Consider the following 13,594-nt stretch of genomic DNA (forward strand, 5'->3'; position numbering starts at 1 on the left):
GTGCCAAGAACAGAGCCCCATATGAATATGAATTTCATTTCCACCTAGATGAAATTTTACAATCTTTGTACTCTCCTATGCCTGAGAGCTTTCACACTTTGCATGTGTGCCCAAAGACTTTCAAATAAAGATTTTTTTTTGCAGCTATCTAGTTGGTCTAATACAATACATCACCTCTACCAAGAGTTTCAATTCACAGAGCTCCAGTGCACCGCTGCAATATACTGTTCACAGGAATAATGCTTGAGCATCAGTTGGTGGCTTCTTCTGAGTTATTCACTGATACAGCAAGGTGGAGCCAGCTTATCACACAAAGAACCACAATTGCAACTGGGAGTTTGTAGCCAAGAGGCCTGGAATCGCCGCCTGCCTGGGCAGCCGCCTGCTTCTGATTAGGAATTTCACAGCCAGGACATCTGGGATGGAAGTGACTGCAGGCAACACCCTGACCCATTGGCCATTGGCTTCTGCAGGTGGATTTTCCCTCTGTATCAGTCACAAGGTCCCCGTGTATGCGCCCACAGACCTGACATGACAGTTACCAGTGTTTCCATGTATCAGTGTAGAGGCTTATGCTACTCTGGTATCCCTGGACCCCATGCCTCTGCAGCAAGCCAAGAGGTCCTTGCAGATGCCATGAGCTAGGCTGCTCCTTGGACCTGTCTTAGGTATTGGTTGGTCAGTGACAGATTCCTGCCGTCCGTGCAGGAGTCCTGGGTTCACTTCCTAGCCAATGCACCTTCCCTGGGTCAATGGGTTTGAAGTATTTACTGTACTCAGTGGGGGCAGATGACAGAACAAGGAGCAATGGGCTCCACTTGCAGCAAGGCAGGTTTATAGAACTGTAGAAAAAAGAAAAAGAGGGCTGGAAGGGACCTCAGGGGGTCACATCTAGTCCAAGCCCCTGCTCCAAGCAGGACCAGCCCCAACTACACCATTCCAGCCAAGGCTTTATCTAGCCAGGTCCTAAAACCCTCCAAGGATGGGAATCCCACCACCTCTCTGAGTAACCTGTTCCAGTGCTTCACCACCCTCCTAGAGTTTTTCCTAATATCTAACCTCAACTTCCCTGTCTGCAACTGGAGCCCATTGCTCCTTGTTCTGTCATCTGCCACCACTGAGAGCAGCCCAACTCCATCCTCTTTGCAACCGCCATGCAGGGAGCTGAAAGCTGCTATTCAATCCCCCCTGTCTTCTGCAGACTAATTAAACCCAGTTCCCTCAGCCTCTCCTCACAAGTCATGTCCCTCAGCCCCTCAACCATTTTCATCGCCCTCCACTGGACTCTCTCTAGCGTGTACACCTCCTTTTCATACTGGGGGCCCAAAACTGGACACAGGACTCCAGATATGGCCTCACCAGTACTAAATAGAGGGGAAGAATCACTGCCCTCAATCTGCATGGGATTGTTCCACCCTAAGTGCAGGACTTGGCATGTGTCCTTATTGAACCCAGCTTAGATATTAGGAAGAACTTTTTCACAAGAAGGGTAGTAAAGCAGCAGAAGAGGCTACCCAGGGAGGTTGCGGATGCTGCATCCTTAGAGACCTGGCTAGACAAAGCCTTAGCTGGTGTAACCCGGGCGGTATTCCAAGAGGTACCCCCTCTCTAATTGAAAGGATAAAAGCAGGTGCACAAGCGCTGTGGGGGGTGTAGGGACTCTCCTCCCCCTATACAGCAGAGTCAGATCACCAATGAGGACTTAACCATATACCTTTTAATGAGAGAACAGTACTGGGAACATAACAGGCATAAACCAGGGGATACAGGGGACACTACAACACCCCGAGGGGGCAGGATTCAACAAAGGTTAGACACTTACAATCATAGACATATTCATCCAATTGACAAAAGACGGGGTTAACAAAATATAAAACACAGACAGCAGAACGAACAATACTGGTTGGTGAAATAGAAAAGGCACAAAATACAAAATGTCAAATAACAAGAAATATAGGGCTTAGGTACCTGGAGGGGGAAAAATACAATGACCCCTTTCCACTGCAACAAAAACTTCTCCCTGCTACTTCACTCACCCCAAGTCAGGCTCAAACTCAAATCTCTCACATGGCAGATAGAAACTCTACCACACAACCACTAATGCTGGTATTATGCCAACCTGCAAGGGGTCTTGACCTTCCTGGAGCCACGGCCTCACGTGGAGCTGCCTGGCCTCTGATTGGAGGAGCTGGAAACTTCTCAGGTCACTGCTCAGATCCTTGCTGGAGCTGGGGAGCCTCTCCTGCTGGCTGCAGCCTCCGGGGACCTCTCCTGCAGGCTGCACACTGCGCTGCTGAGGGTCCAACTGCTGCCTGCAGGTCCTGCTCCTTCAGATGCTTCTGGGACTACTGCCCCTCCTCCCCCAGCTCTTCCAAGCTTCTTCCTTGTGGTCCCTTGCTGGTGCTGCCCCTTTTATCCCCCTCCTGGTGGCCCAAGGGGCCAATCAGAGGCATGGAGGGTGAGTGTTTGGGGCCTGATTGGTGAGGAAAGGGAATCCCAAACCCTCCAGTCGTTTTTTGCCCCTTCAAAACCCCTCGGCCAAATCACTACCAGCTAGCTCCTCACACTGGGATGATGTCATTGGGGCTGGTCCTGCTTTGAGCGGGAGGTTGGACTAGATGTGACCTCCTGAGATCCCCCCCAGCTCACATTTTCTGTGTTTCTGTGACAGGGTAAACAATCGCATCTCTCTCAAGGGGCACTGACATGGGTGGTGGGATGCAGCTGTTACATGGAAACTCAGCTGGAAGAGTCAGACTTGTAGTAGAAGTAGGGTGGGGGGCCCGGGAGCGGGGCGGCTGCCTGGGAAAGATGGAGAACCACTGCCCCGGCAGGGGAGAACTCAAGGCCAAGTCTACAGCATGGTTGCTGGCAGCTTTATACCATCCCTGAGGCCCTGTCCTTGTTGTTCCAATAGGCCTGTTAGCACCATTGTAGCAGGAGCTGTGATTAGGCTATAATGGACAAAAGAGAGAGAGGAGGGCTGCTAGGCGCAGAACGGAGAGCCCTTTATTAGCCTCGGCTAGCATGGGCATCTTCACCATTGCAATGGCTTCCCCTTTGATGGTGGATTTGCAAGAAGCTGCAGTCTTGTTCAGCCATGAATTCAGGGCCTTCCCCTGTCACATGGGACAGATCAGAGCAGCAGGTCCCTCCTGGGCTTCAAACCTAGGGAGCAGGACCTAGCAAGCAGGACAGGAAGGTTGGTGGCTAATGGCTGTGTCAGAGAAGGGGGCATGTGTGCATTTACCTGCCCATGTGAAGGCTCCTCTTCCACTGGGGTGGAAAGGACATGTGGCAGCAGGTCTGGGGGATTAAACCAGGGTCAGGGGTGTACGACGGCCAGAAAGGGTTGAGGACTTGGGGAGGTGCTTTGATCTTCAAACTGAGGGAAGCCAACTGAAGATATTTGTGCAGAGTGGTCTTCGCCCCCGTGAAGCTAGTGCTGAATTAGGAATGGGGCTTGGGAACCTCAAGGGTATCCAGCAATGGCTTCACAGCAGTCAGGGCCCTTGGCACCAGCATCAGACTTTGGTACTACGAAACAGCCTAGGATGATGTAGCAACCACAGTAAGTCCTGCCAGTAAAGTCTCCACCTGACGCAGAGTTTTGGCACGGTCACAGGTGGACTCCCTTCACACTTGCTTTCCACAAAGCACCTGGAAGGATTTGGATGGTTGTGGGGGGTAGGGTGGGGTATGTGTGTGTGTGTGTGGGGTGGTAAGGGAACACTGCAGCTGCAAGAGCCAGCTGTGAGCCAGCAACCATCAGTGTACCTTTGGCTTCCTCCATGCAGGCTACGCAGGGTTTAGGATACATGGAGGATGCTGGAAGAGGCTGGGCCACAGGGATGCATGGGGCTGCCAAGCTAGGGAGCTGGGGGGGCTGGTCCCGGGAGAGGCAGCGGTGCCAGGAGCAAGGCAAAGTCAAGGACCTAATTCCTAAACATATCCTGGGTGTGCAGCAGTTAGGGAAACAATGAACAGTGCCAGGACATGCCACCAACATTGCGAGGACCCAGCACAGACATGTCTGCATGGGCAAGGCAGCTTCGTGCCTTTGGAGAGCGGTTGAGAAAGGCCTGGCTCGAGGGATAGGGAGTGCAAAGCTGAGCCAGAGCTTTGTGGTTAGGAAAGGGTGTGGGGAGAATGAGGAAGCAGGGACTAATCCCTCTGCTCCCACATGGAGCAGGATCTGCAGATGCTTCTGCATGGTCAATGCTGGAATTGCGTCCTGGGGGTTTGGTGCCAGGTCTGGAGCAGGCATGAATGGGCAGTCATAGGGCAGGGCACTGATATCAGCAGAACATCACAGCAGAGGCTGTATGTAAACAGGGTCTATCTAGAGTGCTGCGTCCCCTGGCAGACCCCCTACCCACCACTCCCATTCTGCTGAACCATACCTGGCTGTTCAGTTTAATGGCTCTGTCACCCATGAATGTGCCTGTCTTTGGCTGCACTCCGCCTTGACAGCCTCTCGCAGCAGTGAGTTCCACAGGTTAATGACACGCTGCCTCAAGAAATACCTCCCTGGGGTGTTTCAAACCCGGATCCTGCTCACATCAGGGGTTCCGGTGGTCTGGGACTCAGTGCATCACAGGTCCCTTTTCACTTGGTTCACACCCTCCATGACTTTACAGACCCCCCTCAACCTCCTCTTGCTGCAGTGGAGACCAAGGATGAGTGCTCTCCCATCTCCTTCACAGCTTCTTCATCCTGTAACTCAGGGCATCATGTGGGGCCACCCCTGGCTGATGGAGGGAGGCTGGTGAGACCTTCCCTGCCAGGGCACCAGCTGATAATGGGCTGGTGATTTTTGCTGGGGCATCATTTTCCTTGGCTTTTTCCAGAAAGCCTCAGACCCTGCTCTGGGAGACTCAGCTATCCTCTGTCTATGCTCCATCATCACCCAGGGAGCTGGCACTCTGCCTCCAAGCAGGCTGGGCATGGAGCTACCCAGGTGGGCACCTTCATCCCACGGAGCAGTGGCAGCTGAAGCCAGAGCAGCTGCAACGCTTCTGGCCTGTGAAACTCCCCCGCACAATCCCTGCTGTCTGGAGGCGGAGGGTGTGGGGCACTTCTTTGCCCTTCCTGGTAATTTTGTCATTCCTATGGGGTACAGAGGCCATTACTCAACATTGGGCAGGGCCTGAGGCAAGAGGGCTGGGTGTTGCTCTTCCGGAAAGCTGGGCTATCTGTGCCCCACCTGGGACTGGCCTGAAGACAGCACTAATGGCCTGAGATTTACCCTTCCCCAAACCCTGAGGAGTTCCTGCATCCAGCTGGGGATGAGGACTTAGCAAGCAAGGCCTTGGCTTGCTCTCAGAAGGTGCAATAGGTCACCTGTCGGATGGTGACAAAGCCAAAAGCAGAGAGGATACTACCAGGGACAAGCCTGGTTGTGGGGCAAGAAAGGGACTTGGGAGGTCATGATTGACCACAATATGAATATGAGCCACCAATGTGATGTTGAAGCTGGTAAAGCGAGCAAAATTCTGGCTTGCATCCATAGATGCTTCTCGAGCAAATCCCAGGATGTCATTCTTCCACCGTACTCGGCCCTGGTGAGGCCGCAGCTGGAGTACTGCATCCAATTCTGGGCTCCACAATTCAAGAAGGATGTGGGGAAGCTTGAGGAGAGCCAAGCACTTGAGGAGTCCAGAGGAGAGCCAAGTGTATGATCAGAGGTCAAGAGAACAGGGCCTATGATGAGAGGCTGAGAGCCATGGGACTCTTCAGCCTGGAGAAGTGCAGGCTCAGGGGGGACCTGGTGACTGCCTATAAGTATACAATGGGTGTGCATCAGGATCCAGGGGAATGCCTGTTCACCGGAGCACCCCAAGGGATGATAAGGTCAAATGATCACAAACTCCTCCAAGACCGTTTCAGGCTGGACGTAAGGAAAAACTTTACTGTCTGAGCCCTAAAGGCCTGGAACAAACTGGAGTAGGTGCAAGCACCTACTTTGGACTCTTTTAACAAAAATGTGGACATCTATCTTGCTGGGATCCTTTGACCCCAGCTGACTTCCTGCCCCTGGAGCAGGAGGCTGGACTCGATGATCTTCTGAGGCCCCTTCCAGCCCCAGTGTCTATGAAATCTATTAAATTTATGCACGCACCTGGCTGTCGCCTCTATCTGCATGCAGCCCCCTCAGTCCATCTGGACAGCCCTGTGGTCTAGCTCTCATCTATTAAATGCCCATTGCTGCTGTATGTAGAGTAGTGAAAAACTTATCCATCAATTTATTCACCTGCGGGGTGGCTCCAAAGATGATGGAGCTGGACTGTTCTTAGTAGGGGCAGACAACAGAATAAGGAGCAATGGGCTCAAGTTGCAGCATAGGAAGTTGAGGTTGGATATTAGAAAAACTTTCTCACTAGGATGGTGGTGAAGCACTGGAATAGGCTTCTCAGAGAGGTGGTGGAGTCTCCATCCTTGGAGGATTTTAAGGCCCAGCTGGACAAGCCTTGACTGGGATGATGCAGTTGGGACTGGTCCTGCTTGGAGCAGAGAGTTGGATTAGATGTGACCTCCTGAGGTCTCTTCCAACCCTCATTATGTATGACAGGGGAAAGCTAGCTGGACCCATGAGCTGCACCAGACAGACCTATGGGTGTGACCTGTTCGGCACACTATTGCTGCCCAGGTGCTGGTGTATGCGAGGCCTGGCTGGAAGGACCAAGGGGCCCTTTGCTGCCCCGTGTTCCCATGCCCCAACTCCATGCCTATGCATGAGAATCAGGAATCCACAACCAGCACCAGGCGTTCAGGAACGGAGCCCACCCTTGTCTCCATTGACTGACCCTGTGGGAGAAGCCAGAGCTCTGGGATCCCAAAGGAGCAAGCTGCTTCTTTTGCCCCATTCCCCAGTCTGGTCCCTGTTTTGTGCTCAGGACTCCTGTTCTCTTTCTCTCCCAAACTTTCACTCAACATCATAGACTCCAACAGCAGCTGGGCACCTGCCGACGTGGAGCTCAGTGTCCCTCTGCAATACTCGTTTTCTGCTGCAGGCCGGGGACTGGGTGCGTTTGCAAATGCCCATCCTGCAGCCCTCTCCACCATCGCTTCCTGGTGTCCCCCAAGCCAGCTCCTCAAGACTCAGCCAGCAACCTCCCCAGCAAGGCCTCTTAATTATCCCTGGAGCTGTCTGTTTCTGTACGAGTTCCAGAAAACAACACCTGGGCGTGCCAGTGCCGAAAGCATTGTGCAACCACCCCGTGTTGCCGCCAAGAAAAGCCGATTGTGCCACACGGTGAGCAAGACTCGCAGCTCCGGGAGGGTATAAAAAGCCCCTGGCTGGTGCGGCAGGCACCACACCTCCTGAGCCAGTCCTCCGCAGCCTGCCCAGCCTTCAGTATGGAAGTAAGTATGCCCAGAAGCAGCCGTGGTTGCTAATTTGTCTGTGTTTGCATCTGGCTTTCTCGCAGTTGCGCTGTGCACGGCGCTGCAGGGAGAGGGGAGGGTGCCTGGGCCCTTCAGGTCTGTCGGGAACCAGGCCCCTGCTCTCTCCCAGGACCATGGCGAGGTTATGATGCTGCAGCTTGAGAACGTGCCTGTGTCTTGTGGGGGCATGAAATGCTTCCTGCCTCTTCCCTGCTCAGATGAGAGATGGGTGGGAGGCGCTGCTTGCTCCGTGCGTGCATCGTGCCCAGCACCGAGGTGCCTCTGTTTCACGGTTGCACCAGAAATGGGTCCCTTCGCAGGGTGGGTGGACATTGTTGGCAGGACGGAGTCACCTCTAGTCCCTTTTATTTCAGCCTTAAGCATTTTTCTGTCGGCTCCCAGGTTTCCCCCACATCGGTCAAGCGAAAGACCCAGCTGGAGAAGGAGCTGGAGTGCATCGTCAACATCTACCACCAGTACGCCTTCCGGCACCCCGTGGATGACTACCTGCAGAACGACGAGTTTAAGAAGCTGCTCAAAGAACAAGCCAGTGACTTTCTGAAACACACCAAGCCGGTAAGTGGGTCTGGGCTGGGCCAGCTCAATGTACAGCAGTGCTGGGGCTTGGAGGTGCCCACGGCAAGGTGGGGCAGGCACCTAGCCAGGCCCTGGCTCCCACCTGATGCCCTGGGGCCCTAAGTGGCTTTTGAGCATTGAAAAATCCCTCCCTAATCCAGGGATTTAGCTCCTCACTGCCTCTGGGACGGTGCGTGAGGAGCCAGGGGGCTGTCGGGCAGGCAGTGCCAGCCTGCAGCTTCATGGGTTCACGCAGCCTGTCTCTTGCTCTTCCCCCTCCTAGCCCCACGTGACCCAGGAAAAGTACCTAGAGATCCTCTTCAAAAAGGCTGACGTGAATCGTGATGGCCGTATCAAATTCACCGAGTTCCTGATCACACTGGCAAGCGTGGCCATCGACGTGCACAACACCTCGCATAAGCCTGGGCATGGACATGGGCACTCACACGACGCTTGATGTGGCCCTGACCTGGCTGTGCTCCCTGCAAACCCCTGGCAACAGCCGCTGCCATGAATTAGATCCTCTCAGGTCCAAGCTACAAAACTTGATGTAACCAAACTGCTTCTGTGGACTGACCATGTAGCAATAAATGCTCCTTCCAAAGTACTTCTGTGTGTACGTCCTGTCTGTCTGCAGGTGATGGGAACTGCAGAGTTTCCCTCATACACAAGGTGTCCTGGAAAAGCAATAGCAGGGTGCTGTGCATGGGAGGTGGTGCCCCTTGCCGGCTCAGGGTACCCACTGCCTGGTCTGGGAGACTTGCAATTCCTGGGTTCCTTTCCTGATACCATCCAAGTCCAGCTAGATAAACATGGGCATGTCAGCAGCTCTTGTCATCCTTCAGACACTGCAGAGGCTGTGGGGCAGCTAGAGAGCCTGGAAAAATCGGGCTGGTTTGGGCAGGGGGTGGATCAAATGTGGCAGGCTAGTGCCCTTCTGTTGCAAGGCCACTGCAAGGCCTCAGCCCTTCTGCCCTGCCTGCTGGGGGCTCTACTTCCTTGAGAGAGGGCACAGTGTAGGGGGGCTCTTTGCAATGCAGACAGCTCAGACTGGGGGTCCTGAGCCCTCAGCGCTTCCTGCCAGGACAGGAGCAGGGTCCAACACTGCTCTCGCCACAACAGTGAGCTTCTGGGGGTGTCATCGGGCCCTTGGGGGTTCTGCCGTTCCGGCTGCCAGGGGCCGATTTCTCCCTGGCCTGGCATACTGGGCCTGTCCTGTCTGGCTGCCAGCCTCTCCACTGCCTCCCTTCCCCTCAGGCTCACCAGCCTTTCCGGCTGGGCTGTCTCACTCAGCAGAGCTCAACTCCAGCTTCCTCTGCTGACTCCGTTGGTGTGAGAGATGGGGAGGTGTTTTCCCAGGCCCAGCTATTGGATAAAACATACCACCATCCCTAGTGCAGAGGAGAGGTCCAATGTCTTCCAGCAAGGCATGAAACCAGCCCTGCCCCGCTTGCCAATGCCTTTTGGCCCCATGAGTCATGAACCCAACCCTACAGTGGTCCCAGATGGGCAGACAGCACTGCCCAGTTACCGAAGAGGGTGCTCCCTTCCCGGCAGAATCCAATGTGCAAGTCACGTGTTGCAGCCTGGGAGACCCCACATTGCTCCCAGGCCTTTCCTTGGCACTGTTTTCACACTTGTGTCACTATTGACGCCCACACAGCCAGTCCTAGTGTAGGCTACCAATGGTGAACCAGACCAAGAAGCCCCCCAAGCCCAGGAGCTTGTTTGAGGCTTCAGCCAGCCCCATCTGCTTCAGAGAAGGGCACCAAGTGCAAAGTAGCAGCCTCCCCAAAATGGGTGGCAATAGAGAAAGAACCTACGTTCCCCGTCCTGGCCTCCAAAAGCAAGCGTTGGGCTTCTGCCCTGGAACGTGAAGGTTCATATTCCTCCTGGATTTGCTTTCTGGGCTACCTTTCCACAGGCATCTTCTTGGTAAGGGAATGCCACTCAGGGACCCAAGAGCCCGTGGAGGGGCAGGCTGTATGTCAGTAAGCTCATCGTGGCAGGTGGTGGGAGTCCCAGGCAAGAGCAGACACCAGGGTGCCTGCACAAGCGGCTCAGACTGATGCAGGAGAAGCCTGCGGGAGGGTCTGCACTGGTGTCAGCCAGCGCAGGAAATTCCTACAGCCGTGAAGGTGTTTACTGTTTACTGTCAACTGGGAATTGAGAGCTCCTTACAAGGAATACACTGGTCCAGGTCTGAACACGGTGGTTAAGGAATAAGTGGTGCCATGTATGCCAGGGCTGGGCAGAGGCAGGGGTGAGGCAGAAGTATTGTTTGGTAGATGTGTGAATTGCAATTGTTATATTCACTAATAAAAGGAAATTTACATTAGGCTTGTGCAGCGAATATATCAGTCTGTGATTGCTTCGGGTGACAGATCCTCAGGTCACAACACGCCTGTCCTCTTGAGCTTCCAGCAGATGAAGTCGGGAGAAAAGAAAGCATTTTGCAGAGGTAATTAATTTAACTGCAACCAAGGCCCTCAGTCCTGTAGTACATATGCTGGAGGGTAGGGTGAGGATTCACTTAGGTAAATTGCAGGATTGGGCCACAAGACATCTGAGGTTCAACAAGGACAAATACTTATGAGAGAACAATCCCAAGCACCGATACAGGCTGGGGACTGACTGCCAGCAGCAGCTCTGCAGAAACAGAATTGGGGGTGACAGTGGACAAGAAGGTGAATATGAGCCAGCTGCGTGCCCTTGTTGCCAAGAAGGCTAACGGCATCCTGGGCGGCATTGGTAGGAGCATTGCCAGCAGATTGAGGGAAGTATTTCTTCCCCTCTATTTTGCACAGGTGAGGCCACATCTGGAGTCCTGTGTCCAGTTTTGGGGCCCCACTACAGAAAGGATGAGGACAAGGTGGAGAGAGTCCAGTGGAAGACAACAAAAATGGTTTGGGGGCTGGGGGACATGATGTCTGAGAAGAGGCTGAGGGAACTGAGCTGATTTAGCCTGCAGAAGAGAAGACTGAGAGGAGATTTGACAGCAGCCTTCAGCTCCCTGCAGGGTGGTTGCAAAGAGGATGGAGCTGGACTGTTCTCAGTGGTGGCAGGAGACAGAAGAAGAAGAAATTGGCTCAAATCGGAGCAAGGGAGATTTAGGTTGGATATTAGAAAAAACTCACTACAAGGGTAGTAAAGCACTGGAACAAGTTACCCAGAGAGGTAGTGCCATCCTTGGAGGGTTTTAAGACCTGGCTAGATAAAGCCTTGGCGGGAATGGTGTAGTTGGGGCTGGTCCTGCTTCGAGCAGGGGGTTGGACTAGATGTGACCCCCTGATGTCCTTTCCACCCCTCGTTTTCTATGATTCTAAGATTCATATTTCTAGTGCCATCTGTATCTGGGATCCCATCCCAAGGAAACTGGGGGCAGACTGACCCTGCAGCTGTAAAGGGACAGGAGCAAAGATGGGAGATCACCCCAGGGTGGTCACAAGAAAGCTGCATCCCATGTGTGGAGCCCGGCAGCCTGTTCTGCTTGTTTTTTAAACACCCACTTCACAAGCAACACAACCCCTCCCCCCCAAAAATTGCACAAACACAGCACCAATTAGTGCCAGGAAGGAAGCTTGTCATGGTGAGGGGAAGCTGGGGTTGAGTTGCAAGACATGTGGCCATGGGGGAGGACTGGCCAAGAGGGATTTTCCCAAAGAAAACCTCTGATGGCATGGTAAAAATAGGTCCCTGGTTTGTCCATCCAATATGCTACTGGGATATGCCATCTGTCTCCTGACCTTTCCTGGTTGGGATAGGTGTCCTGTGAGTCAGAACCACCAGAGACTTCCAGTCAGGCCTCATTGCCTTCCACTGGGCCAGAGGGTTGCAATACATTTTAGCATCATCTGCCTTTGGCAAAGTCAATAGGTACAACACTAACATTGTCGGATGCCAGGATCCGCATGGGACTTTGAGAGATCCCAGAGCAGGGAGTCTGAATAGCTCATCCTCAGGCTTGAGGGGAGCTCATACAGTTTTGGTGACAAGATCGCCTTGCATTGGGTTGTAGAGCATGGCTCTGAGAGGCAGTGATGGCCTTTACCACCCCTGGATGCCAGCCTGCATCTGGCGTTTGGAGAAGCGGGCCTTTGAAAGGAGGCAGGTGCTTTTTTAACAGAAGAGGTGGAGCTGGTGGGTCTGTTCCTGAAAATGCAGCAAGATGGCAGGACGCATGGCAGTAAGCGAGTGGGCGTTGTGTTGACAGGTCCTGATTTCCAAAGCTGAGTCAGGAACAGTCAAGTAATCAACGTCCCCGTCCCAGCTGCAACACAAGACAAAGACACGACGGGATGAGTCAGGAGGCCCCAAATCCATGTGGTACAACCGCTCCCGGGTGCTGGGCTCAGCGCACGGTGGAACTTCCTGAAATGGGACTGGGTTACACCTGGGCTGTTTTTGTTCCCTGCCCTCTTCCTGGAAGCTACAATGAACATTTGTACCTTATTATAGTGTCTTCTTGGGCTTGCTCACATACAAGAGAAAACAACTCAGTCAACCAGTGCGAAGTTACCAAACATTCACCAATGAAAGGCCAAATCACTGATGAACTGGATGAGACATTTCTGTCTGGCTTAGATCTTTGTTCTCCCAATCCAGGTTGTGAGAACACAGGAAACTCATGGCTCAATTGTGCATTCCCCTGAATTTGGGTGTAGCCATGAGCTATGGGTCCCAAAAAGCACTATAACTTGAATCAAACACATTATAATCAAAGCATAACCAAATTGTAGGGAAAGTGTGGATACTGGGCATGGCCATTTTCAGGAAACCTAAATCAAAACTGCAGAAATGACTGAACAGCAAACCAAGGGCCTGTATCTTACAGACTCTGTATTACAATTGCATCATAAAACATTAATAACTAAGACGACCAAATATATTAACAGCTATTTTGCTGTATTTAATATATTTTTGCTAACATGTTTAAATGATTATAGACACAAATGCAGCCTTGAGGATGGAAAGAGAGAAGCAGCCATGTCAGGCCACAGTTAGTAAATACCTAAGGGCAAAAAATGCAAGCCATAAAGAAGTGATGATGAAGCACTGGAGCAGGTTACTCAGAGAGGTGGTGGGGTCTCCATCCTTGGAGGTTTTGAAAACCTGGCTAGAGAAAGCCTTGGCTGGGATGATGTAGTTGGGGCTGGGCCTGCTTTGAGCAGGGGGTTGAATTAGATGTGACCTCCTGAGGGCCCTTCCGACCCTCTATGATGTTATGGTTCTTTAGCAGCATGCACCCAGGACCTCTGGCCTATACTGATGCTGAAGCAGAATTCAAGAGATTTTGGCAGACTGTGGAAGTGCCCCTGGGAAAAGGCCTCAGCTCTGTGAATGGTGCACACTGAGCACACAAGTCCAGACACTGCTGTTTGGAAAGAGTCATCCAACCACTCAGCTAAACTACAGGCTGTTTTAGCAAGGGGTTGAGAGAAATTGAGTGATGAACCCCCATCCTGATAGCAGCCTTTAACTCCCTGCAGGGTGGGTCCAAAGAGGATGGAGCTGGGCTGTTCTCAGTGGTGGCAGATGACAGAACAAGGAGCAGTGGTCTCTAGTTGCAGCAAGAGATGTTTAGGTTGGATATTACGAAGCACTGGAACGGGTTACCTAGAGAGGTGGTTGA

At 52.8% G+C, this 13,594-nt stretch overlaps 1 protein-coding gene across 2 annotated transcripts; it reads left to right on the forward strand.

Moving 5' to 3' along the window:
• The first annotated feature begins 1,741 nt into the window (after positions 1–1,741).
• LOC149861045 (protein S100-A8-like) lies at positions 1,742–8,949 on the forward strand. Of its 2 annotated transcripts, XM_090052244.1 has the most exons (3): positions 1,742–7,365; positions 7,789–7,962; positions 8,246–8,596. In XM_090052244.1, exons 1-3 carry the CDS (start codon positions 7,360–7,362, stop codon positions 8,417–8,419), a joined length of 354 nt encoding a protein of 117 aa, XP_089908370.1. In that variant the 5' UTR covers positions 1,742–7,359; the 3' UTR covers positions 8,420–8,596. The 2 variants fall into 2 exon arrangements, with proteins under 2 accessions (XP_089908370.1, XP_089908369.1); XM_090052243.1 differs by having other exon boundaries at positions 1,742–7,962; positions 8,246–8,949.
• The last annotated feature ends 4,645 nt before the right edge of the window (positions 8,950–13,594 follow it).

The sequence above is a fragment of the Crocodylus siamensis genome, chromosome 6 (assembly GCF_052110815.1).
Source record: "Crocodylus siamensis isolate JL-2025a chromosome 6, ASM5211081v1, whole genome shotgun sequence".
Taxonomy (NCBI): Eukaryota; Metazoa; Chordata; order Crocodylia; family Crocodylidae; genus Crocodylus; species Crocodylus siamensis.